Source organism: Nerophis lumbriciformis, linkage group LG27 (genome assembly GCF_033978685.3).
Source record: "Nerophis lumbriciformis linkage group LG27, RoL_Nlum_v2.1, whole genome shotgun sequence".
Taxonomy (NCBI): domain Eukaryota; kingdom Metazoa; phylum Chordata; class Actinopteri; order Syngnathiformes; family Syngnathidae; genus Nerophis; species Nerophis lumbriciformis.
This window is the reverse complement of record NC_084574.2, coordinates 6,630,966-6,658,926: the sequence shown is the minus strand read 5'-3', so window position 1 is coordinate 6,658,926 and position 27,961 is coordinate 6,630,966. Positions and strand designations below refer to the sequence as shown.

At 40.6% G+C, this 27,961-nt stretch overlaps 1 protein-coding gene across 3 annotated transcripts in view; it reads right to left on the bottom strand.

The window, feature by feature from the left end:
* cntln (centlein, centrosomal protein) overlaps positions 1-27,961 on the bottom strand; it is a 432,451-nt gene that overhangs the window by 165,589 nt on the left and 238,901 nt on the right. For all 3 annotated transcript variants that reach the window (XM_061922942.1, XM_061922945.1, XM_061922943.1), the window contains 3 exons: positions 24,381-24,450; positions 17,408-17,486; positions 13,232-13,509 (listed from right to left, as the gene is read on the bottom strand). In XM_061922942.1, the coding sequence (XP_061778926.1) occupies positions 13,232-13,509; positions 17,408-17,486; positions 24,381-24,450 (427 nt within the window). The remainder of the gene's footprint in view (positions 1-13,231; positions 13,510-17,407; positions 17,487-24,380; positions 24,451-27,961) is intronic.

Here is a 27,961-nt window from a genome sequence, read left to right as displayed (position 1 = left end):
TGCAGGCTACAGAGCGTTTTCTATTGGGGCTCCAGTACTATGGAAAGCCCTCCCGGTAACAATTAGAGATGCAACCTCAGTAGAAGCATTTAAGTCCCATCTTAAAACTCATTTGTATACTCCACTGCAAAAAATGAAATCTAAGTATGATGAAATATGTCAAATAAGGGTGATATTTGCTTATTTTCTGTCTGTTAAGATAATTCTTCTCACTAAGCAGATTTTATGTTAGAGTGTTTTACTTGTTTTAAGTGTTTTGCTCCTAAATGATCTCCGTAAGATATTACAGCTTGTTGCTGAGATTTGATGAGCTATATTGAGTAAAACATGCTTGAAACTAGAATATCAACTGTTGCAAAGCTGTGTCATCAACACTCACAAGTATAAAACTACTTTTTTAAATAATAATTACTTATTTCAAGCATGAAATAAAAAATCATGACTTTGACACAATTGTGTCTCATAATTAAAACGGATGACAGCCAAATGGACTTTGCTGTTTTATTTTTAATGAAACAATAGAAAATACGTACTCATATAGTAGTACAGTTGTTATTAGTGAGAATATACTCATTTTAAGCTATTTTTGGGTTCATTGAAGTTAGCTAATTTTACTTGTTTTGGAAAGTCTTGACAAGCCAAATTTTCTTGTTCTATTGGCAGATAATTTTGCTTAGTTCAAGTAAAATACCTCGCATTTTTGTATTTTTTTTTCTTGTTTTTGAACACTGACTTTTTGCAGTGTACACTGTGCATTGAGTAATAATACATCTATAAAAAACAAAACCCTAAAATATTATTACAAACTCAGTAACAATTTAAGGAAAAAAGCTCATGTGTAGCTGGAATGGGAAGATTAACTGGTTTGAACCGTCATTAGAACAGCTTTAACTTACTTTGAATTTATTCGTAAATGACTGATAAGAAATTAATTTATATACAATTATGCAGTGCTAAAATAAATAAATATAAAATATGGTTTTTTAAAGAAACTGTCAATAAAATGTAAGCATTTAAACTTCTCTATGAGTTTAGCTCCAGACTTCTTCTCTTTGTTCGATGTTGTCATTACTACCACAAGTGGCGGAAAAGTGCATTACAACGGGGCCACAGCTGAGAAACAGATATTTTTGGTGGCCTTCTAGGGGCCGCTTGCAGCCCGTTAGGAAACACCGCAGTACACTACAACAATGTATTCTCCCTGAGACAAATTTGGACTTTTGGTACAATTTAATGCCAGTTTTTGTTTGATTTCCCTAATTTTGTGGCCTCAAGGGGTGTACTTACATACTGGAAATACATGGTTTAACTTTTTTTATAATACTGTACTTTAAACGTTGTTGGCTGGTTCCAAAATTAAGATTTGGGCCATTCCACAGAATTAGCACTATTTGTCTTTGCCAGAAAATGAAATGTCTAAATGCATTTGTCATGTCTGTGTAATCATGTTTTGTTTTAAGTCATGTTTTGTTTAGTTTCTGGCTTTTCACTCCCTTGTCTTGTTTGCATGATTACCCATTAGTTTTACCTGTTCCACGTTTGGACTCATTGTGCACTCTTGTTTGTCACCATAGCAACCAAGTCCAAGACCAAGACCCTCCACGCCAAGTGCCGCCAGTCGCAGCTCCAAGACGCCAAGTGCCGCCAGTCGCAGCTCCAAGACGCCAAGTGCCGCCAGTCGCAGCTCCAAGACGCCAAGTGCCGCCAGTCCCAGCTCCAAGACGCCAAGTGCCGCCAGTCCCAGCTCCAAGACGCCAAGTGCCGCCAGTCGCAGCTCCAAGACGCCAAGTGCCGCCAGTCGCAGCTCCAAGACGCCAAGTGCCGCCAGTCGCAGACTTGCCATGCCAAGACCAAGACCCGCCATGCCAAGACCAAGACCCGCCATGCCAAGACCAAGACCCGCCATGCCAAGACCAAGACCCGCCATGCCAAGACCAAGACCCACGCCGAGCTTCGCCGCCTGACGCGCCACGCCGAGCTTCGCCGCCTGACGCGCCACGCCGAGCTTCGCCGCCTGACGCGCCACGCCGAGCTTCGCCGCCTGACGCGCCACGCCGAGCTTCGCCGCCTGACGCGCCACGCCGAGCTTCGCCGCCTGATGCACCACGCCGAGCTTCGCCGCCTGACTCGCCACGCCGAGCTTCCACGCCTGCCACGATGACGACGCGCCTTCCTCCTCGTCGGCCACGGATATGGCCGCTACCTGGTCGCCCGCCACGCCAAGTGCGCCCACCTCCCAGTCGGCCACGAATGTGGCCATTCCCTGGGCGCCCGCCTCGCCTGCTGCAGCGGCGTTCCACTCGCCGCCGCCACCTAACTCTGCCCCGGTGGATACGGGGACACGTGGTCTGGCGACCCACCGCCATGTCCCCCTCCCGCCCTCCCATGACTCTTGTTAATTTTTTTTATGGACATCTGGTATCTGTCCTTAAAGGGAGGGGCTCTGTCATGTCTGTGTAATCATGTTTTGTTTTAAGTCATGTTTTGTTTAGTTTCTGGCTTTTCACTCCCTTGTCTTGTTTGCATGATTACCCATTAGTTTCACCTGTTCCACGTTTGGACTTATTGTGCACTCTTGTTTGTCACCATAGCAACCATTAGTTTTCACCTGTCACGTCATGCACCTGTTTCACGTTTTGAGTCACGCACCTGTTTTCGTTAATCATGTCTGTTATTTAAGCTTTTCATTTTCTGTTGTTCGTCCTGACGACATCCCCGCATTTATGCCCCCTGCCACACTCTGTCCACCTCTGCGCACTTCATGTCCATGCCAAGTAAGTTTGTTTATTATTGCCACAGTTAGTGTTTTTTTGTTGTTCATAGTTTTTTGCCCCCGTGCAAGTCTTTTGTTTTCGTTAGTCAAGTTTGTACATCCGCCTTGAGCGCGCCTTTTGTTCGATTGAGTGTTATTATTAAAAATGTATTTACCTTCACGCCATGACCAGTCCAATTCACTTGCACCTCGGGAGAACAAACCAAGCCACAGTCCTAGTCATGACAGCATTATTAAATTACCAGTATTATTAATCATAGTGTCCTGGATAAATAAACACAATTTAGAAGATTAATTTAAACTACTTTGAAGTCTGGAAAAAATAGCATTTATGCCTGTCCGAAAATTTAATTTTACCATAAAATATAACAAAATCATGTTACCAAGTTGTTTTTAATTTTTAAATAATTGTTGTTGTTGAATCACTTCAATGTGCGTTGTGTCAACAAGTTATTAGCTAACAATGCCATATGGCTATAATTCATGTATTTGCTAAAAACTCAGTCCTGTGTTCAGTGCCGTTACTCACATGAGTGATGTTTGTCTCTGGAACCTTGTGAAAATTAAATAAAGTTGCCAGACATGGGCCAATAAACATTTAGTAGTAGTAGTTCAATATGAGTACTAGTGTTGTCCCAATACCAATATTTTGGTACCAGTATAGGTACCAAAATGTATTTCGATACTTTTCTGTTCTTTTCTAAATAAAGTATAGAACAGGGGGGTTAATAGGGAGACTTTGAACTCAGGAATGAATTCAAAGTCTCCCTACTAACCCACCAGTGCCTCCATGGAAATTCCCCCTCCCTACCTCAAAGAAATACTCACCCCCAAATCCTCAACACGACACCTCCGCTCCGGACAGGCTAACCTCCTCCAACCTCCGAGGACAAAGCTACGAACAATGGGAGACCGGGCTTTCTGCTCCGCCGCTACGAGTCTGTGGAACGCTCTCCCTGACCACCTGAGGGCACCACAGACTGTGGATGCTTTTAAAAAAGGCTTAAAAACATTATTTAAAAAAAAAAGTCTTTTTTTAGATATATGCATACTAGTTTTAGCTATTTGGCTGTTCTAGTTTTTATTATCTTTTTTTATTTTTTATTATTATTATCATTTATCTTTCTTTTTTTTAATACACTGTAGCACTTTGAGGTTGTTTACTCAATGTAAAGTGCTTTTTACAAATAAAATCTATAATTATTATTGTTACCACAAAAAATGGCATTATTGGCTTTATTTTAACAAAAAATCTTACGGTATATTGAACATGTGTTTCTTAAAGTTTGTCCTTAAATAACTTGTCTTTTAGTAGTAAGTAAGCAAACAAAAGCTCCTAATCTAGTCTGCTGACGTATGCAGTAACATATTGTGTCATTTTCCATTCTATTTTTGTCAAAATTATTAAGGACAAGTAGTAGAAAATGAATTATTAATCTACTTGTTCATTTACTGTAAATATCTGCTTACTTTCTCTTTTAACATGTTCTATCTACACTTCTGTTAAAATGTAATAATCACTTATTCTTCTGTTGTTTGGATACTTTACATTAGTTTTGGATTATACCACAAATTTGGGTAGTGTGGAGGATGCACATATGTTTAAGAGTTATTTATTTTTACATAGCCATGTTTAGAGTTGCTAGTACTTTTCCTTTGTATATTCTACCAGTTTCTTTCGACATTTCAGATGCCTGGTTAGTGTCTTCACCCATGGAATGTGAACTACAACCCCCACTCTTTTTCCTTATCAGTGTTGCGAGGGGGGAGATGGGGGCTTTCGTTGTGTGCAAGGAGTGGGCTTTTCCGTTTCAATGTCAGATCAACTAGAGTAGCCGATATGAATGTATTGGTTAAGTTGACCTCCTAAAGCTTTAGTAAAACTTGAAAATATTCCAATTCTGTCTTGATGGTCCTTCTTACTCAGCATATATGTCATCGAAAGAACTTGGGATTGACCAGTAACTTAGATTCTGTCAGGACTTGGACTATGGCTTGGTTTGTTCTCCCGAGGTGCAAATGAACATTTGGACCGGATGTGGCGTGAAGGTAAATACATTATTTATTTAACACTATAACTACAAAGAAAATGATCAAACAAAAAGCGCGCACAGGGGCGGAGGTACAAAACTAGACTATAAACACAAAACTTGCACATTGGCAGAAACTATGAACAATTAAACAAAACACTAACTGTGGCATGAATCGAAACAAAACTTACTTGACATGGCATGAAGTGCGCTGAGGTACATAGAGTGTGACAGGGGGCATAAATGCGGTGATGTCGTCAGGACGAACAACAGAAAATGAATGAACTTAAATACTATGGACATGATTAGTGAAAGCAGGTGCGTGACTCAAAACGTGAAACAGGTGCGTGACGTGACAGGTGAAAACTAATGGTTGCTATGGTGACAAACAAGAGTGCACAATGAGTCCAAATGTGGAACAGGTGAAACTAATGGGTAATCATGCAAACAAGACAAGGGAGTGAAAAGCCAGAAACTAAACAAAACATGACTTAAAACAAAACATGATTACACAGACATGACAGATTCCCTGGGAGGAAGAGCTGGCCGACGCAACAGTATCAATCCGATAAGGGACCGGTACTTTTTAGAGGTGGTATAGTACTGAATATGATTCATTAGTGAATTATATTTTGAAGTGAATTATATTTATATAGCGCTTTTCTCTAGTGACTCAAAGCGCTTTACATAGTGAAACCCAATATCTAAGTTACATTTAAACCAGTGTGGGTGGCACTGGGAGCAGGTGGGTAAAGTGTCTTGCCCAAGGACACAACGGAAGTGACTAGGATGGCGGAAGCGGGGATCGAACCTGAAACCCTCAAGTTGCTGCCACGGCCGCTCTACCAACTGAGCTATACCGCGTACTATACTAATACCGGTATACCGTACAACTTGCTTGGCACTCAGCATCAAGGGTTGGAATTGGGGGTTAAATCACCAAAAATGATTCACCACTGCTCCCCTCACCTCCCAGGGGGTGGAACAAGGGGATGGGTCAAATGTAGAGGACCACACCTAGTGTGTGTGTGACAATCATTGGTACTTTAACTGTAACTTAACTCTAATGTGTATGTAATGTTTATTTTGAGTTACAACTAGCAAATGGTATGCATTTGGTGGAATGGTCCATAGGCTGAAATTATATTAACAGTATTTTAAATAACATTAGATCCATGGAGAAAAATGCCCTAACTTTATCAAAATTAATTCATCCACCACTACTCGGAAAGTCTGATTTAATCTCGGTCACAACTAAATAATTTCAATACAAATGGTGGAACGGTCGATGGGTCATGAGAAAACACTACCACGTTTTTGTGAAAGTGTCTTTGGTGCTTCTCACATGATTCCCCTGTAGAGGCTGTCCTAAGCCAATTACATGAATACACAGTGAGTGTTAGTGTTAGGGAGCCACAGCCTGGGCAGGCTGGAACAGACCCAAGTCCATCACCTCTTGCCCTTTTCTGGGAGGGCAACAAGACTCGAGCTGCAACTTTTTTGTGGTAGAGTGAGAACATTAATACTGCAGGAGTAAAGAGGAAACAAAACAAGACAACAATCCCTCCCAGTCTATAGTGGCGTATGTGTGTGTACTTATTGGACTTGGCAATCAGATGCCTTGGTGGGAATAGGGCCACGTCTTACTGTAGGTAGCATCACGGTAAGGGCACTACTCTGACCCAGGTCACTGTGCTTGTATGAGTATGGTTGGTAAACATGATGACCCACGCAAAGTTGCTGCCATGTTTGATTCATATACCGTATTTTTCGAACTATAAGTCGCAGTTTTTTTCAGGAGCGACTTATGTGTGAAATGATTAACACATTAGCGTAAAATATCAAATAATACTATTTATCTCATTCATGTAAGAGACTAGACCAGGGGTGCTCACACTTTTTCTGCAGGCGAGCTACTTTTCAATTGATCAAGTCGTGGGGATCTACCTCATTCATATATATAATTTATATTTACTTATTTATGAAATATATGTTTTTGTTAACAAGTTAAAGGTGTTTAATGATAATGCAAGCATGTTTAACACATACAGTTAATATTGTTAATACATTAAAGGTGTTTAATGATAATACAAGTATGTTTAATACATATAGTTAATATTGTTAACAAGTTAAAGGTGTTTAAAGATAATGCAAGCATGTTTAACACATAGTTAATATTGTTAACAAGTTAAAGGTGGTTAAAAGTAATACAAGCATGTTTAACACAAATAGTTAATATTGTTAACAACTTAAAGGTGGTTAAAGATAAAACAAGCATGTTTAACACATATAGTTAATATTGTTAACAACTTAAAGGTGGTTAAAGATAGTACAAGCATGTTTAACACATATAGTTAATATTGTTAACAACTTAAAGGTGGTTAAATATAATACAAGCATGTTTAACACATATAGTTAATATTGTTAACAACTTAAAGGTGGTTAAAGATAAAACAAGCATGTTTAACACATATAGTTAATATTGTTAACAACTTAAAGGTGGTTAAATATAATACAAGCATGTTTAATACATATAGTTAATATTGTTAACAAGTTAAAGGTGGTTAAAGATAATACAAGCATGTTTAACACATATAGATTCCTTTCTTTCATGAAGACAAGAATATAAGTTGGTGTATTACCTGATTCTGATGACTTGCATTGATTGGAATCAGACAGTGGTGCTGATAACGTCCGCATTTTCGAATGGAGGAGAAAAAAAGTCCTCCTTTCTGTCCAATACCACATGAAAGTGGTTGGTTTTTGGCATCTTATTTGTCCAGCTTCCGTACTCCTTTGTATACACTTTACAAGAAATACATTGTCGGCAAACTCCGTAGCTTGCTAGCTTGTGCACGCCAGCTTTCTGAGACTCTTATTTTGGTAGCGCAGGCAGGATGAAGCAGAGCTTTTATTGTGCAACTGTGCAGTCGGTCTTTGGAGTTTTGACGACAGGTACGGCGCCAGAGTCTGTTGAAATAAAGTGTTTCTCGCCTTCCAGTCGGTCATTTTAATGAGCTGGCAGCAGCCAGCGTCATCTCAGAAGACCCTCGGGTGCCGTGAATGTCAATCAAGTGACGAAAGTGACATCATAGTGAAGATTTATGATCGCTCATTTTTAGGACTATTTTTTTAATGCCTGGCTGGTGATCGACTGACACACCCTCCGAGATCGACCGGTAGATCGCGATCGACGTAATGAGCACCCCTGGACTAGACGTATAAGATTTCATGGGATTTAGCGATTAGGAGTGACAGATTGTTTGGTAAACGTATAGCATGTTCTATATGTTATAGTTATTTGAATGACTCTTACCATAATATGTTACGTTAACATACCAGTTGGTTATTTATGCCTCATATAACGTACACTTATTCAGCCTGTTGTTCACTATTCTTTATTTATTTTAAATTGCCTTTCAAATGTCTATTCTTGGTGTTGGCTTTTATCAAATAAATGTCCCCAAAAATGCGACTTATATATGTTTTTTTCCTTCTTTATTATGCATTTTCGGCCGGTGCGACTTATACTCCGGAGCGACTTATACTCCGAAAAATACGGTAATAAATATGGCGTAAAGTTAATTATTTAAAAAGTTTAAAAGAAATGTATCCACATAAAACAAATAATTGAAGGATGTTCAGCAAATGCAAAACATCAGGCAGCATTATAACCTTTAAATATGAGGCCATTTCACCTCCCGCCTACTGTAAGGGGGCCACACTGAAAAGTAAATACTAATACTACAAATAAAAAAGTCACAAGAAAAATGGTTGTATTTTAACAACAAAGAAATAGCAATTCTACTACAAAAAAGGCGCATAGTTGAACCAAAAATTAATTTAAAAAATAAATAAAAAATATAAAAAATGTTGGTACATCTGTATGTATCTGTTCCTGAAAAAATAAGGACTTTTGTTTTTCAAAAACAAAAAAACTGATTTATCTTATTGATCATCTTTCAATATTATTACTTAATCAAATAAACTTTATTTATAAAGCACATTTGAAATTTACCACAGGGGTAGCCAAAGTGCTGTAAAATGGGCAGGTTAAAAGATAATACGAGAACCGAGCAAACACAACACAACACAAACAGAGCACGATAAAAAATAAATAACTAAAATAAATAGAACATAAAAACAGGTTCACAGCAGGTGTATTATGGGGTGCCATAGCAGGATGGATATCACTCAGTGTTAAAAGCCATGGAATAAAAGTATGTTTTTAAGAGCGATTTAAAAACAGGAAGAGAGGAGGCTTGTCTAACACTCAGAGGTAGTTCGTTCCAGCGCTTGGGAGCAGCAGCGGCGAAAGCTCTGTCACCGCTAAGCTTCAGCCTTGTGTCAGGGACCGTCAATAGCAGCTGATCGGCTGATCTTAGGGATCGGGTGGGGCAGTAAGGCTGAAGGAGGTCGGAGAGATATGTTGTTATTAATAGGGGCGCATAATAAATATTGGACAGATAATTATCGGGCCGATATAAAGAATTATGACATCACACTGATAACATAAAAAATAGCTCTGATAAAAAAAGAAAATAATTAAAACCTAAAAACAATAATGAAGCGAGATTACCCGTACTGAGCTATAGGTGGATTATGGTAAGCAAATCAAGCGCTACTGTGGCGTGCAGTAACACGGCCTGAGTGCATTTCAAACAAATCGTCCATCGTTCGGGACTTCTCCGCTGTTACAGATGAAAACTTTTCGCGTGCTATTTACACCAAACATTCTGCAAACATTCCGCGAGGAGAGGAAAAAAAATTGTGCTTCAACACATTATACCACCTGAAACGCCAGCATCACCACGATATATTTTTTTAAAAGTCTACAAAGACACCTACTTTTCAAGTCCCGTATTTTTAGGACTATAAAGCGCACTTAAAATATTTTCATTTTCTCAAAACTCGGCAGTGCGCCTTATAACCCGGTGCGCCTAATGTGCAGAATAATTTTGGTTGTGCTTACTGACCTCGAAGCTATTTTATTTGGTACCTGGTGAAATGATAATTGTGACCAGCAGATGGCAGTCACACATAAGAGATGCATGTAGACTGCAACATGACATTGAAAACATGACTGTAAACAGTACTAAAACTTTGTATGTTCCATTGAAAATATAGAACATTACACACGGCGCTCAAAAATCTGTCAAAATGTTTTAGTACGACTTTGGTAAGCTATGAAGCCGCACCGCTTGATGGATTGTACTGTGCTTCAACATAGGAGTATTATTATGGTGTGTGTATAAGAAGACATATTATCTGGCATTTTGTTTCACAATATTATGCAAAATAAACTTTTCTTATCTTCTGGTACCTGCTGATCTTCTGAATTTGGGATCTGCATAAGTCCTGAAAATGTGCGCGTGTCCGCCTTTGTAGTCCGTGGAGACACCGTAGTCGATAAGCTTCTTCTTTTTCTCTATCTTCTTGTTATGGGACATTCTTCCTCTGCTATTGCCATTTGTAATATAAAGTAGTGTAAAGTTCTTACTTATATCTGTCAGTAAACTCGCCATGAAAGCTCTAAAACATACCGGTGTAGTGAGTTTACATTATTCACTCAAGGAACATTAGTTATTAGAGCGCTCTGGTCGGACGCTTTTTCATGGGACACACCTTGTTATTGTTTCCGGATGAGGAGATGCTGCTCAATTATTGATTGAAGTAAAGTCTGAATGTCATTAAAACACTTAGCTCCATCTTTTGACACTTCTTCCACTCCCGTCCTTGCACGCTACACCGCTACAACAAAGATGACGGGGAGAAGACGCTGTCGAAGGTGAGCCACGTCAATAAGACCGCCCACACTGCAAAAACTGAAATCTAAGTAAGATGAAATATGTCAAATAAGGGTGATATTTGCTTATTTTCTGTCTGATAAGATAATTCTTCTCACTAAGCAGATTTTATGTTAGAGTGTTTTACTTGTTTTAAGTGTTTTGCTCCTAAATGATCTCAGTAAGATATTACAGCTTGTTGCTGAGATTTGATGAGCTATATTGAGTAAAACATGCTTGAAACTAGAATATCAACTGTTGCAAAGCTGTGTCATCAACACTCACAAGTATAAAACTACTTTTTTAAAGTCATCATTTCTTATTTCAAGCATGGAAAAAAAAAATCATGACTTTGACACAATTGTGTCTCATAATTAAAACAGATGACAGCCAAATGGACTTTGCTGTTTTATTTTCAATGAATCAATAGAACATACGTACTCATATAGTAGTACAGTGAGAATATACTTATTTTAAGGTATTTTTGGGTTCATTGAGGTTAGCTAATTTTAATTGTTTTGGAAAGTCTTGACAAGCCAAATGTTCTTGTTCTATTGGCAGATAATTTTTTGCTTATTTCAAGTAAAATACCCCTCATTTTTGTATTTTTTTTTCTTGTTTTTGAACACTGACTTTTTGCAGTGCACAAAACGCCACATCCTAAAGCGACTGGAAGATGATGTGTAAAAAATAATCTATGCAACATTATGACCAAATAACCACCATTACATGTTATGTAGACCACAAGGAAGTGTTTTTAAATTAGAAAAAAATAACAACAATATGATCCCTTTAATGCGCCTTATAATCCGGTGCGCCTTTTGTATGAAAATAGACCTGAATAGACCTGCTCATCGTCAGTGCGCCTTATATCCGGTGCGACCTATGGTCCGGAAAATACGGTAAAGTTAGCAGCAAAGAAACCACATTTTAATCTACCGTATTTTCCGCACCATAAGGCGCACCTAAAAACCTCCAATTTTCTCAAAAGCTGACAGTGCGCCTTATAATCCGGTGCACCTTATATATGGACCAATATTGAGCCACAACAGGTCTCGCAACTACGGGATGCATAACGTAATCCCAGCCCCTACTGTAGCGTCTAATCTAGGGGTGCTCAATACGTCGATCGCGAGCTACCGGTCGATCTCGGAGGGTGTGTCAGTCGATCACCAGCCAGGCATTAAAAAAATAGTCCTAAAAATGAGCGATCATAAATCTTCACTATGACGTCACTTTCGTCACTTGATTGACATTCACGGCACCCGAGGGTCTTCTGAGATGACGCTGGCTGCTGCCAGCTCATTAAAATTACCGACTGGAAGGCGAGAAACACTTTATTTCAACAGACTCTGGCGCCGTACCTGTCGTCAAAACTCCAAAGACCGACTGCACAGTTGCACAATAAAAGCGCTACTTCATCCTGCCTGCGCTACCAAAATAAGAGTCTCAGAAAGCTGGCGTGCACAAGCTAGCAAGCTACGGAGTTTGCCGACAATGTATTTCTTGTAAAGTGTATACAAAGGAGTACGGAAGCTGGACAAATAAGATGCCAAAAACCAACCACTTTCATGTGGTATTGGACAGAAAGGAGGACTTTTTTTCTCCTCCATTCGAAAATGCGGACGTTATCAGCACCACTGTCTGATTCCAATCAATGCAAGTCATCAGAATCAGGTAATACACCAACTTATATTCTTGTCTTCATGAAAGAAAGGAATCTATATGTGTTAAACATGCTTGTATTATCTCTAAACACTTTTAACTTATTAACAATATTAACTATATGTGTTAAACATGCTTGTATTATCTTTAAACACCTTTAACTTATTAACAATATTAACTATATGTGTTAAACATGCTTGTATTATCTTTAAACACCTTTAACTTATTACCAATATTAACTAAAAGTGTTAAACATGCTTGTATTATCTTTAAACACCTTTAACTTGTTAACAATATTAACTATGTGTTAAACATTCTTGTATTATCATTAACACCTTTAATTTATTAACAATATTAACTATATGTGTTAAACATGTTTGCATTATCTTTAAACACCTTTAACTTAACAATATTAACTATATGTGTTAAACATGCTTGTATTGTCATTAATCACCTTTAACTTGTTAACAATATTAACTATATGTATTAAACAAACTTGTATTTTCATTAAACACCTTTAATTTATTAACAATATTAACTATATGTGTTAAACATGCTTGTATTATCATTAAACACCTTTAACTTGTAAACAAAAACATATGTTTCATAAATAAGTAAATATAAATTATATATATGAATGAGGTAGATCCCCACGACTTGATCAATTGAAAAGTAGCTCGCCTGCAGAAAAAGTGTGAGCACCCCTGGTCTATTCTATGCGCCTTATAATGCGGTGCGCCTTATATATGAACAACGTTTTAAAATAGGCCATTCATTGAAGGTGCGCCTTATAATCCGGTGCGCCTTATAGTGCGGAAAATACGGTACATGTAAAAATAATACAAATAAATAAGTATTGACTTGAAAATAAAATATTACACCTTACCGTACTGCAACATTTTAACTGAAGCGATCTGGAGAAAGTATTTCACGGAGAAAAAAAAAAAGCATTAAAATCACCAGGCTTTCTGGGTTACCTGTGTGAGTTGCTTGCTGCTGCTCAGTTTCTCAGAGAGGCAGTTGAGCTGTGCTGTGATTCTCTCATTGGCCCTCTGTAGCTCTCGAGCTGAGAGCACGGCATCTTTCCTGGCACGGCGCAGTACGTGGATGTGCCGCTGCAGGGACTCGACGCGCTGCTGCTGCTGCAGGGAGGACGAGGAGGCGGCGGCGGCACCATGATGGGCCTTAATTAGAATCCACTTCCTCCTCTTCTCGCCTCTCGTCCCACGTTCCCAGCGCTCTTGCCATTTGTTGTCTAACAGGAGGAAAAACAGACGCAGGTGAGTTGACAAGTGCACAGAAGAACACCATGTGCTAATTCTGAAGCAGGTGATGCAAACAGCAAAGTACTGGATGTAACAAGCTCATACAACGTCATTATCTGATGACAGTCAATACAAAAGCTATGTCGAAAATTGTTGTAGTTTTAAAGCGGACTTAAACTTCTGCTTGTTATCAGAGTTGGCAGTATGGTAGAACAGCACTGGATCACACCGAGGGAGTTCCAAATATTTCAGTGACCTCTCATGGTTGCTGGATTTTAGAAGTAGCTCCAGATGATAGAATGCAGTTCTCTAACACAACAATAATACATATATTGGTACAAACAAAGCACGTCCCTAAAGGTCTACACTGCAAAAAGTCAGTGTTCAAAAACAAGAAGAAAAAAAACAAAAAACAAAAATGAGTGGTATTTTATTTGAACTAAGCAAAATGATTTTATAATGCATTTAGACATTTCATTTTCTGGCAAAGACAAATAGTGCTAATTCTGTTGAATGGCCCAAATCTTAATTTTGGAACCAGCCAACAACGTTTAAAGTACAGTATTATAAAAAAGTTAAACCATGTATTTCCAGTATGTAAGTACACACCTTGAGGCCACAAAATTAGGGAAATCAAACAAAAACTGGCATTAAATTGTACCAAAAGTCCAAATTTGTCTCAGGGAGAATACATTGTTGTAGTGTACTGCGGTGTTTCTTAACGGGCTGCAAGCGGCCCCTAGAAGGCCACCAAAAATATCTGTTTCTCAGCTGTGGCCCCGTTGTAATGCACTTTTCTGCCACTTGTGGCAGTAATGACAACATCGAACAAAGAGAAGAAGTCTGGAGCTAAACTCATCGAGAAGTTTAAATGCTTACATTTTATTGACAGTTTCTTTAAAAAAACATATTTTATATTTATTTATTTTAGCACTGCATAATTGTATATAAATTAATTTCTTATCAGTCATTTACGAATAAATTCAAAGTAAGTTAAAGCTGTTCTAATGACGGTTCAAACCAGTTAATCTTCCCATTCCAGCTACACATGAGCTTTTTTCCTTAAATTGTTACTGAGTTTGTAATAATATTTTAGGGTTTTGTTTTTTATAGATGTATTATTACTCAATGCACAGTATACACTGCAAAAAGTCAGTGTTCAAAAACAAGAAAAAAAAATACAAAAATGAGAGATATTTTATTTGAAATAAGCAAAATTATCTGCCAATAGAACAAGAAAATTTGGCTTGCCAAGACTTTCCAAAACAAGTAAAATTAGCTAACTTCAATGAACCCAAAAATACCTTAAAATAAGTATATTCTCACTAATAACAAGTGCACTTTTCTTGGTAGAAAAAAAATATATATATATTTTTGCTCAATATGTTGAAAAATATTCTTAAATGAAGTAAATGCTAGTGCCATTATCTTGACATAATGATATGCGCTCGGCATTACATTTCTTGAAACCAGCAAACTTATACTAAAAACTAATTTATTGTTATTAATTTAAAGGCAACAAGGCAAGCGCTTGTTACTCTCGGGGTCTCCTAGCCGCTCAGGCAAATCATATTGTCTAAAAATACATTTTTCCATTGACAACATGACATCATAGCGCCAAGTGCGTGCTCTTTCAGTCAATTAGTGCGCATATATACAGCCCGGCCAAACATTTTTTTATTGTAATTTTGAAGAATTCATCTGAATGTGCATGAACTATTTCTGTTCAAAATAGTTTGAAATGTCACATGTGAAATGTTTAAATATTAACTGTCAGTTTACTGTACTGTGCCAACTGTACTACTATATGAGTACCTATTTTCTATTGTTTCATTGAAAATAAAACAGCAAAGTCCATTTGGCTGTCATCTGTTTTAATTTGACAAAATTGTGTCAAAGTCATGATTATTTTTTTCATGCTTGAAGTAAGAAATGATTACTTTAAAAAAGTAGTTTTATACTTGTGAGTGTTGATGACACAGCTTTAATATCATTTACTTGTATCCTCTTTGTATATAATTTAGTTTTGCGTGTCTCATGACACATTATCTGTATGTATTAGTAAATCAGAGGCTACTCAGAAGATGAGATAACGCCTGGAAATGACTATCTGCATTTCAGATAGTTGTTTGTGTGCCATGTTGTTCCAGACCACAGCAAACATTACCTAGCTTGCCAAAGATTGTAATAAATCCATTAGAAGAAGACAGCCTGCCGTTTCCTTTAACTTGGACACACACATATCTCATACTTGCCAACCTTGAGACCTCCGATTTCGGGAGGCGGGGGGTGGGGGCGTGGTCGGGGTGGGGGCGTGGTTAAGAGGGGAGGAGTATATTGACAGCTAGAATTCACCAAGTCAAGTATTTCATACACATATATATATATATATATATATATATATATATATATAGATATCTACGTCCTGAAAATATGCAAACAAAACTGTGTTTAGATAATTGATACTTCAAACTTGCATAAATAAATATTAAGGAATATAACATAACTTGTCTTCTGAGAGTTTCAAAATGTAATAAATGATAAATGATAAATGGGTTGTACTTGTATAGCGCTTTTCTACCTTCAAGGTACTCAAAGCGCTTTGACACTACTTCCACATTTACCCATTCACACACACATTCACACACTGATGGAGGGAGCTGCCATGCAAGGCGCTACCAGCACCCATCAGGAGCAAGGGTTAAGTGTCTTGCTCAGGACACAACGGACATGACGAGGTTGGTACTAGGTGGGGATTGAACCAGGGACCCTCGGGTCGCGCACGGCCACTCTTCCACTGCGCCACGCCGTCCCAAAGAATGATGAATAAAATGCTAAAGTTGTTGATAAACAAGCAATTACTTTAATAATTAAATATGGTCATTTTAAATGAATTATTATGATAATTTAAAATCAATTATTTCAACTATGTTTATTTTAATGTATAATTCTATGGCTGGATGTAATAAAATAATAAAATACAAATACAAATAAAAATACAATTAATTTTGATGTTTTTAGCAAAATATAGTAAACATGTATTTATTTATTTATTTTTTTTAAATAATAAATATATTTATTTTTAGGTAAGATAAACATAATAATACAATTTATCTCTAGTCTGGATGATTTAGTTCTTGTCACCCTGTTGTCTTCCCGTCATGAAAAAAGGCTGTCCTCACTCAGGTCCGCATGGAGCTGGAGGGGGCGTGGCTTCTAGCTCCGGCTGAAAATCGGGAGATTTTCGGGAGAATATTTGTCCCGGGAGGTTTTCGGGAGAGGCGCTGAATTTCGGGAGTCTCCCGGAAAATTCGGGAGGGTTGGCAAGTATGCACATATCTATACCCTTGGCCATTAAAAGCCAGTCATTTCCAGGAATTATCTCACCTTCTGAGTAGCCTCTGATTTACTAATGGTTTCTAATGTTGTAAAAATGTGTAGAATAAATATTAAAGATTTGCTTCAGCCTGCGACACATAGTCATTTTGATAGCAGGCTATTATGGCTATTATCTGTTGCCTTCATTATAAGACTTCTTTATGATTTTACATTTTTTTGCGGCTCAAGACAGATTTTTTTTTGTTTTATTTTTGGTCCAATGTGGCTCTTTCAACGTTTTGGGTTGCCGACCCCTGTCCTCGTCCTTGAAAATGAAAGGCTCCAAATTCATATGAGGGTTCTGCTGTTTCTAGGAATTTACTGCAGAAAATATTTGATCACTCCCAAGTTTTGACCTAAACCCCAGGGTCGCTCTGATGTCCTCCGTGGGGGGGGATTTGGCCCTTGAGCTGCCAGGTGAAAATCCCTGCGTCAGTGTAAGCTGCAGCAGTTAATGGTGAGCCTCGAATCATTTTACTACAGTTTTGCTTAAGTGTGATATGATGCTACCTTGATCCCCGACATCAGCATGCTTCCTGCTCCACGCCGCCGACACCTGCGCGTCTGCAGCCGGCTGACACCTGTCGAACTGAAAGCGCAGTCGGTGAGACGGTGATGAAAAGCAAGTGCATAATCTAACACAAGCGGTTGACATGTTGCGCTTCCCTCATAACGACACTGTGATCACAGGGCGCTCTCGCTTTAACACGACAAGACAAATCACCCGCGGCTTTAATAATTCACCTGAGTAGCGCCGGGGCTCCACTTCGGGCGCTACTCCTCGCGCGATATTAGCTCTGACGGCAGCTCGCGGAGGCTGCCTTTGTTCCATCGCCGTCTAAGAGTCCTGATGCGCTCCTCGCAGGATGACACGTCTCAGCGCAGTCGTTTGCGCACGAGTGTGACATCTCTCCGAATGCCTGATCGTTTGTAGTGACATCAAAGGAGACTCGCTGTGTTTGCTTCCGATGGCGGTCAGGTAGGATCTCATCAGCGCCAGGTTTGATCAGAGCAAGGGCGTGAAGAGGCGACGGGAGATGAAGCGTTTGAGACAAAGCTTCTCATGAGGGCGCTGGCGGTCGTCCCGCTCATCAGCCCGGGAGGAGCTGCAGGGCACAATTAATAGGGCAGCTGCTACATGTCCGCTAAAAGACCCTTTTCTACTTCACGGTACCGACTTGGCCTGCCATGACCATACTTGCCAACCTTGAGACCTCCAAATTCGGGAGATTTGGAGTGAGGTGGGCGGGGTCGGGGGGCTGGGTTAAGGGGGGAGGGGTTTATTTATAGCTAGAATTCACTGAAATTCAAGTATTTCTTATGTATATATATATATATTTATTTATAAATAAAATAAATACTTGAATTTCAGTGAATGCTAGCTATATATATATATATATATATATGTATATATATATATATATATATGTACCGTATTTTCCGCACTATTAGCCGCACCTAAAAACCACAAATTTACTCAAAAGCTGACAGTGCGGCTTATAACCCGGTGCGCTTTATATATGGATTAATATTAAGATTCATTTTCATAAAGTTTAGGTCTCGCAACTACAGCCGCCATCTTTTTTCCCCGTAGAACAGGAAGCGCTTCTTCTTCTACGCCAAGCAACCGCCAAGGTAAGCACCCGCCCCCATAGAAGAGGAAGCGTTTCTTCTTCTACTGTAAGCAACCACCCGCCCCCGTAGAAGAAGAAGAAGCGCGCGGATATTACGTTTCATTTCCTTTGTGTGTTTACATCTGTAAAGACCACAAAATGGCTCCTACTAAGCGACAGGTTTCCGGTTCATGCAAAGACGCAATCTCTCCATCCGCACACGGACTACTATTTCACAGCAACTGCCTAAAGACTTTCAAGAAAAGCTGGCTACTTTCCGTGCATATTGTAAAAACAAGATAGCTGAAAAAAAGATCCGGCCAGAGAACATTATCAACATGGACGAGGTTCCACTGACTTTTGATATTCCTGTGAACCGCACTGTGGATACAACGGGAGCACGTACGGTGAATATTCGCACCACAGGGAATGAGAAGTCATCCTTCACTGTGGTTCTAGCTTGCCATGCTAATGGCCAGAAACTTCCACCCATGGTGATATTCAAAAGGAAGACCTTGCCAAAAGAGACCTTTCCAGCCGGCGTCATCATAAAAGCTAACTCGAAGGGATGGATGGATGAAGAAAAGGTGAGCGAGTGGTTAAGGTAAGTTTACGCGAAGAGGCCGGGTGGCTTTTTTCACGCAGCTCCGTCCATGTTGATATACGACTCCATGCGCGCCCACATCACGCTGGTTTTTAATATATTATTAAAGTTTGACTGACCTATCTGACTGTTTTTTTGACATTCCCTTTAGCGCAGTTAGATGCGGCTTATAACACGGGGCGGCTTATAGGTGGACAAAGTTTTGAAATATGCCGTTCATTGTAGGCGCGGCTTATAACCCAGGGCGGCTTATGGTGCGGAAAATACGGTATATCCGAATTTAAGTTGTACTTCTTCCATTTCTTTGTCATATTTGAAAACAGCTCGTGTTTCCCATTTCTTCTCTTGATGCTCTGTCAGCAAGTATACTGTGTGTGTTAACCTTGAGTTCTTTGGAATGTATTATGGCTAGGGAGACGTTGTGCTTGTATTATGGCTAGGGAGGGAGAAGAAAAAGAGGGGTTTTGGGCGTTGGGGAGAGAGACCATTTTGGGAGGCGCAATAGAATGTTCTAGGGTTAGACTGGTCTCAATCAAAATGTATATTGGCAAAGCTTTGAAAATATACAACAAAATACCTATTCTGTCTCTGGTGGTTTTTCAACTCAGCTTTAAGTGTTGTAAAGAGTTTGGGAGCGAATTGTGACTTGAATTCCCTGGGAGGAACAACTGGTCCAAAACGCAACAATATATATATATATATATATATATATATATATACACACATTAGGGATGTCCGATAATGGCTTTTTGCCGATATCCGATATTCCAATATTGTCCAACTCTTTAATTACCGATACCGATGTCAACCGATACCGATATCAACCGTTACCGACATATACAGTCGTGGAATTAACACATTATTATGCCTAATTTCCTTGTTGCCCTCAGTCTCATCTTGGATAAAATTCACCCCAAAAAATTCTGCATTATGAAAAGAGGGCTTTCTGCAGTGTTCCATTTCCTTGTTGCCCTCAGTCTTCCCTTGGATATAATTCACACAAAAAAATTCTGCATAAGAAAGATAGAACTTTTCTTTCTGTCAGTCCTGTTCACTTTGCTGCAGCACTCCAGTTCCGTGTTGCCCTCAGTCTCTTCTTGAGTACTATTCATACAAAAAATTCTGGATATGAAAATCGGAGCTTTTTATTCCGTCACTCCTGTCCACTTTGCCGCACAGCCCATTTCCTTGTTGCCCTCAGTCTCATCTTGGATAAAATAAACCCCAAAAAATTCTGCATAATGAAAAGAGGGCTTTCTGCAGTGTTCCATTTTCTTGTTGCCCTCAGTCTTCCCTTGGATATAATTCACACAAAAAAATTCTGCATAAGAAAGATAGAACTTTTCTTTCTGTCAGTCCTGTTCACTTTGCTGCAGCACTCCAGTTCCGTGTTGCCCTCAGTGTCTTCTTGGATACAATTCATACGAAATATTCTCCATATGGAAATCAGAGCTTTTTTACTCCTGTCAACTTTGCTGCAGTGCCCCATTTCTCTGTTGCCCTCAGTCCCTCAGGAGACTTTTAAAGGGGAACATTATCACCAGACCTATGTAAGCGTCAATATATACCTTGATGTTGCAGAAAAAAGACCTTTTTTTTTTTAACCGATTTCCGAACTCTAAATGGGTGAATTTTGGCGAATTAAACGCCTTTCTATTATTCGCTCTCGGAGCGATGACGTCACATCGGGAAGCAATCCGCCATTTTCTCACTTTCGTCGGTGTGTTGTCGGAGGGTGTAACAACACGAACAGGGACGGATTCAAGTTGCACCAGTGGCCCAAAGATGCGAAAGTGGCAAGAAATTGGACGAAATTTGTTCAAAATACGAGGCTGTGGGGAAAGCCGACGAAATGGTCAGTCGTTTGTTCCGCACACTTTACCGACGAAAGCTATGCTACGACAGAGATGGCAACCGTCCCTTATGCCACCGAAGATGATCAAGAGAAGAATATCGACCCTAGCTTCCCTGGCCTGCTGACATCAACTCCAAAACTGGACAGATCAGCTTTCAGGAAAAGAGAGCGGATGAGGGTATGTCTACAGAATATATTAATTGATGAAAACTTTATTCATTACTCGCGGTTTTACGTAAATTATTATACATAAACTGTGTTTACCAATAATTTAGCTTAAAAACGTTTATTTTTTTCAATCATTCGAGTACATTCGGGTAGTCTTGTGTAATGCAGTATTTTGTGTCTATTTAGGTATGGTTAACCTGAGTGCTGAAATCGTGGAAAAATATATGTTCTGAAATGGGCTGTCTGCACTCTCAAAGTGCATGTTGTTGCCAAATGTATTTCATATGCTGTAAACCTAGTTCATAGTTGTTAGTTTCCTTTAATGCCAAACAAACACATACCAATCGTTGGTTAGAAGGCGATCGCCGAATTCGTCCTGGCTTTCTCCCGTGTCGCTGGCTGTCGTGTCGTTTTCGTCGGTTTCGCTTGCATACGGTTCAAACCGATATGGCTCAATAGCTTCAGTTTCTTCTTCAATTTCGTTTTCGCTACCTGCCTCCACCTCGGATTCAGGAGGAACAGTGTGGTTTTCGTCCTGGTCGTGGAACTGTGGACCAGCTCTATACTCTCGGCAGGGTCCTTGAGGGTGCATGGGAGTTTGCCCAACCAGTCTACATGTGTTTTGTGGACTTGGAGAAGGCATTCAACCGTGTCCCTCGGGAAGTCCTGTGGGGAGTGCTCAGAGAGTATGGGGTATCGGACTGTCTGATTGTGGCAGTTCGCTCCCTGTATGATCAGTGCCAGAGCTTGGTCCGCATTGCCGGTAGTAAGTCGGACACGTTTCCAGTGAGGGTTGGACTCCGCCAAGGCTGCCCTTTGTCACCGATTCTGTTCATAACTTTTATGGACAGAATTTCTAGGCGCAGTCAAGGCGTTGAGGGGATCCGGTTTGGTGGCTGCAGGATTAGATCTCTGCTTTTTGCAGATGATGTGGTCCTGATGGCTTCATCTGGCCAGGATCTTCAGCTCTCACTGGATCGGTTCGCAGCTGAGTGTGAAGCGACTGGGATGAGAATCAGCACTTCCAAGTCCGAGTCCATGGTTCTCGCCAGGAAAAGGGTGGAGTGCCATCTCCGGGTTGGGGAGGAGATCTTGCCCCAAGTGGAGGAGTTCAAGTACCTCGGAGTCTTGTTCACGAGTGAGGGAAGAGTGAATCGTGAGATCGACAGGCGGATCGGTGCGGCGTCTTCAGTAATGCGGACGCTGTATCGATCCGTTGTGGTGAAGAAGGAGCTGAGCCGGAAGGCAAAGCTCTCAATTTACCGGTCGATCTACGTTCCCATCCTCACCTATGGTCATGAGCTTTGGGTTATGACCGAAAGGACAAGATCACGGGTACAAGCGGCCCAAATGAGTTTCCTCCGCCGGGTGGCGGGGCTCTCCCTTAGAGATAGGGTGAGAAGCTCTGCCATCCGGGAGGAGCTCAAAGTAAAGCCGCTGCTCCTCCACATGGAGAGGAGCCAGATGAGGTGGTTCGGGCATCTGGTCAGGATGCCACCCGAACGCCTCCCTAGGGAGGTGTTTAGGGCACGTCCGACCGGTAGGAGGCCGCGGGGAAGACCCAGGACACGTTGGGAAGACTATGTCTCCCGGCTGGCCTGGGAACGCCTCGGGGTCCCACAGGAAGAGCTGGACGAAGTGGCTGGGGAGAGGGAAGTCTGGGCTTCCCTGCTTAGGCTGCTGCCCCCGCGACCCGACCTCGGATAAGCGGAAGAAGATGGATGGATGGATGGATACCTGCCTCCACACTACAACCATCCGTTTCAATACATGCGTAATCTGTTGAATCGCTTAAGCCGCTGAAATCCGAGTCTGAATCCGAGCTTGCTGTTCTACCCGCCATGTTTGTTTGTATCGGCATCACTGTGTGACGTCACAGGAAAATGGACGGGTGTATATAACGATGGTTAAAATCAGGCACTTTGAAGCTTTTTTTAGGGATATTGCGTGATGGGTAAAATTTTGAAAAAAACTTCGAAAAATAAAATAAGCCACTGGGAACTGATTTTTAATGGTTTTAACCCTTCTGAAATTGTGATAATGTTCCCCTTTAAAAACGCGTACCATGACTTCTGCGAGCAAAAGACTGGGCCGCAATCACACTTCCTGCGCCTCACTTAATGCCTACATTGTGGAAACTCTTGTACTTCCCTGGACCATACCGTTAAACCCTTACTAATTACCAGTGTTGGGTTAGTTACTGAAAACCAGTAATTAGTTAGTTACTAGTTACTTTATTTCAAAAGTAACTCAGTTACTAACTCAGTTACTTACACCAAAAAGTAATGCGTTACTGTGAAAAGTAACTATTTAGTTACTTCTTTTTCCCTCCACCCTTTTTTTAAGGCTCCCATTAATGCCTATTTAGCCTTCATTTCAACTGAACTCTGCAAAGCAATGTGCTCTACATACAACACACAAAGACAAAGATATGTTTCAAAGGGCCAATTTATTTCAGGCCAGAACAAATTGACAAAACTATTTTAAATAGCTGCAACATAATGGCACTTTAACTTTCACTTTAAGTAGATGGGATCTTTGATCCAAGACACAACTTACATTTAACTAAAATGTTATTTTCTTTGTGCTCGACAAAAGAAAAGTATTGAGAATGTCTCCATGTTAAGAAACTCGACTTCTGGCTTCGCCATGATGTCTTGTTAGTTGTTATGAGAGTAGCGTATGTGTGTGTGTGTGTGTGGCCCTTTAAGATATGACAGCATGTGAGGTGAGTGACGTCAGTGAGTGAGTGGGCGAGAGAGGTGAGGGACCGGCGACAGTGAGTGCGTGCAGGTGCTCTAGCTTGGTGGATGGCTGCGTCCAATAAAGTCACAAAGTTGCAACAAACCGCCAGTTTTGTCATTCACCCTCAGCTGTAAAGACCCACTGCCGGGTAAAGTGAAGGTTGTTAGCGCCGAAGACATACATAGGCCCTGGAGGAACGTCTCCCCTGCGCTCCTCAACTGCGATATGGGAGTCCCCCCCGCCCCCACCTACACAAAGCACGCCTTTTCTTTTCCACCGCTGCAATAAAACACACTCAGATCTTCTGTTTCTAGCCGATACTACATGAAAAATAACGTAAAATAACGCAGTAACGCATCATGTAGTAACGGTAACTGAGTTACTGAATATAAAAAATAACGCGTTAGATTACTAGTTATCGCCGAAACTAACGGCGTTACAGTAACGCGTTAGTCCCAACACTGCTAATTACGCCTCAAAACAAAAGGGGAGACTCACCTTTCTCTCGTGTCGTCTGTGATGCATCGTCCCTGAGGGCGCGCCGTTGAGGCTGTCCGAGTATTCTTCACTGTGGAGAAAGTTGAAGTTCATTACAGCTGCCAACTCTTTTAAGCATGTGCACCACCCTTGGACCCAAAATCCAATTTGACTTTTATGGTGAATTTAGTTGACTTGAAGCAAAATATGTGCATTTCAAAGCTCTCCTCCTACCTCTTAACAGGAAATCAATGACCCCATCCAATTTCTAAGCTGGAAGTGTAAATGTGGGGTGTAAATGAAGTGAAAAACCGCGGCGTCTGTTGCCGACGGTGAATGCATCAACATGTCTGAGAGCGGCTGTGGCCTTCATTAGCCTTCCAACGTGTGACAGACGTGTGTGAGAGGCTCGGCTGAGCGCAGCCGAGCAAAGTTGCCTCTGATGGACACGCGGCACAAACACACACACACACGTACACACACGTTTATTGACAGTGACCTTTGACGGGAAGGTGGAAGCCAGTGACATTTACGCTGGTGGGTTTATTAAGGTGGAGCCTGGGAGAAGCAGCGGAGGTAAAGACCACAGGAAGAAGGGATCTAACGGGAACATGACAAGGCCGCAGGCTAGTTAGGGTTAAATCTGGGTCTCAGACGGACAAGCAAATTGGTATCCAAACAGTGTGTCGCGGACTGGTGGTGGGCGGCCTGCACCTTTACATCGCTAACACACTTCTTGTATATTTATTAGGGCTGTCAAAGTTAACGCGATAATAACGCGTTGACCAGGCCTGGGCATTCTACGGCCCGCGGGCCACATCCGGCCCTTTGTGCGTCCCTGTCCGGAATCTGTCTGATGAAGCGCGCGCAAGGGAGGCTGATGCGTTGATGGTGAAACTGCAAACCCAACAAGGACTTTTTGCCAAATATCACACCCCCAGAGATACAGCCATCAGGACAAGTTACGTCATTTCTCACAAAATCGCCAGAAAAAGTAAGGCGTTTTCTGACGGAGAGTTTATTAAGGAGTGCTTATTGGACTCTGTTGCTCTGATATGTCCGGAGAAGAGGGGCGCATTTGAGAACGTGTCACTCTCCCGACGCACTGTAACGAGGCGAGTTGAGACCATCGCTGGAAACTTGGAACTTCAGCTGAAGAACAGAACGGCCGACTTTGACTGTTTTTCGCTGGCTTTGGATGAGAGCTGCGATGTACGTGACACCGCCCAGCTGCTCATCTTCTTACGTGGGATAACTGCAGACTTTCAAATCACGGAGGAGCAGGCAGCCATGCAGTCAATTAAAGAGAGGTAATGACTTGTTCACATAGGTAAATGCGTGTTTGGACATGTTAGGACTGAAATGGGACAAGCTGGCAGGTGTGACAACAGATGGTTGTCCAAATCTGACGGGGGAAAATGTTGGACTTTTAAAGAGGATGCAGGATAAAGTGACAGAAATGGACATTTTTGCATTGTATTATACATCAGGAAGTGTTGTGTACGACAGTGTTAAAAATAAAAGCATCAAAAGCATGCTGCTTTTGTATAAAGTTAAGTTAGGTTAAATAAAATTATTATTATTTATCTTACGGTATATCAAAAATAATTTGAGCAAAATTGAATTGAAATATTGTCGGTGTGGCCCTCCAGCAGTGCTCAGTTTGCTCATGCGGCCCTCGGTAAAAATGAATTGCCCACCCCTGGTCTAGGGTAAGCTTATTAATGATACCTGCGATTGTCGCGATTCATTTTGAGTTAACTGTGAACAATGCAATTAATCACGATTAAATATTTTAATCGTTTGACAGCCCTAATATTTATAAAAAATTACGACAAGATGATAATCTGATCTCTGTGACGTGTCAAGAAGACTCTTTTTTTTTTAAACCCACAGGTGTTTTGAACTAAAAACAGGAACAACTAACTCCTTTTTGCAGCTCCCTTATAGGAAAGCTGAATTATGGTGAGGAAAAAACAAGTAAAATTAAAGCTGCAAGCAGCGATGGACGGGACCGACTTTGACGGCACATAAAATCCAAACCGAAACAGTGATTAAAACTCTTTAGTCAACTTTTAATCAGAAGGGTTCAATCTCTCTCCTGTGCTAGTTTGAAGCCGACACGACAAACGCGCTCAGAGGAGATAATGTTTGAAAAAAGGTGACAGGTTTTTACAAAACTTTTGTTTTGAAGGGGGAATTGCAAACTTCCTGTTGATTTTTGCTTGGGGTTGTCAATATATGAAATGTAGGTCTAAGTAAGACCTACATAGAAGTTTTTGTTTCATGTCTCTAAGACATTCCTACTGGAAGTTACGGGCAGTTTTGTCTGAGTTTTCCTCCTAGGAGCAGTTGTGTCTGTGTTTTCTTCCTAGGGGGCGCTAGAGCGCAATTTTGAGTTTTGGGGTTGGGTTTTTTATAAGATCGCAATTTTTGCCAGTCCTGATGTGTGTGTCCAGTTTGGTGAGTTTTGAAGCATGTTAAAGGGGTCAAATTACAGCTCAAAGAGGCAGAAGTGACTGTTTTTACTAAAATGTTGTTTTGAAGGGGGAATTGCCAACTTCTTGTTGATTTTTGCTGAAGCATGTTAAAGTATGAAATCTAGGTCTATGTCAGACCTACATAGAGGTTTTTGTTTCATGTCTCTACGACATTCCTACCGGAAGTTACCATTAGTTTTGTCTGTATTTCTTCCTAGGGGGCGCTTGAGCGCAATTTTGAGTTTTGGGGTTTGGTTTTTTTATTGGATGGCAATTTTTGCCAGTCCTGATGTGTGGGTCAAATATGGTGAGTTTTAAAGCATGTTAAAGGGGTCAAATTAGAGCTCAAAGAGGCGGCGGAATAATAATAATAATTAAAGCTGCAAGCAGCATTGGTCGGGCCCGCGTATTTGGCAGGTGCTAGTCCTAAGTGTCCCAATACTTTTGTCAAGTTTTAGTCCCAAGTGTCCCAATACTTTTGTCCAGTGTAAGTGTCCCAATACTTTTGTCCAGTGGTAGTCCTAAGTTTCCCAATACTGTTGTCTACTTTTAGTCGTAAGTGTCCCAATACTTTTGTCAAGTTGTAGTCCCAAGTGTCCCAATACTTTTGTCCAGTTTTCGGCATAAGTGTCACAATACTTTTGTCCAGTGGTAGTCATAAGTGTCACAATACTTTTGTCTAGTGTACCTACCTAGTCTGCATTGTGTGGGCACGCTGGTGCATCCTGCTTTTAAGCAGCCATCTTAAAAAAACAGCAGCATCAGCGCAGCAGTTCTTTGAAGGGTCATAAAATCAAAACCGGAGCAGGTATCAAAACTCTTTCGCCAACTTTTAATCAGAAGGGTTCAATCTCTCTCCTGTGTTAGTTTGAAGCCGAAGCGACAAACACGCTCAGAGGAGATAATGTTTGAAGAAAGGTGACCGGTTTTTACAAAAATGTAGTGTTGAAGGGAGAATAGCAAACTTCCTGTAGATTTTTGCTGGGGGTTGTCAATTTATGAAATGTAGGTCTAAGTGAGACCTACGGAGAGGTTTTTGTTTCATGTCTCTCCGACCTTCCCGGTGGGAGTTACAGGCAGTTTAGTCATTTTTTTCTTCCGAGGAGCAGTTTTTTCTCCGTT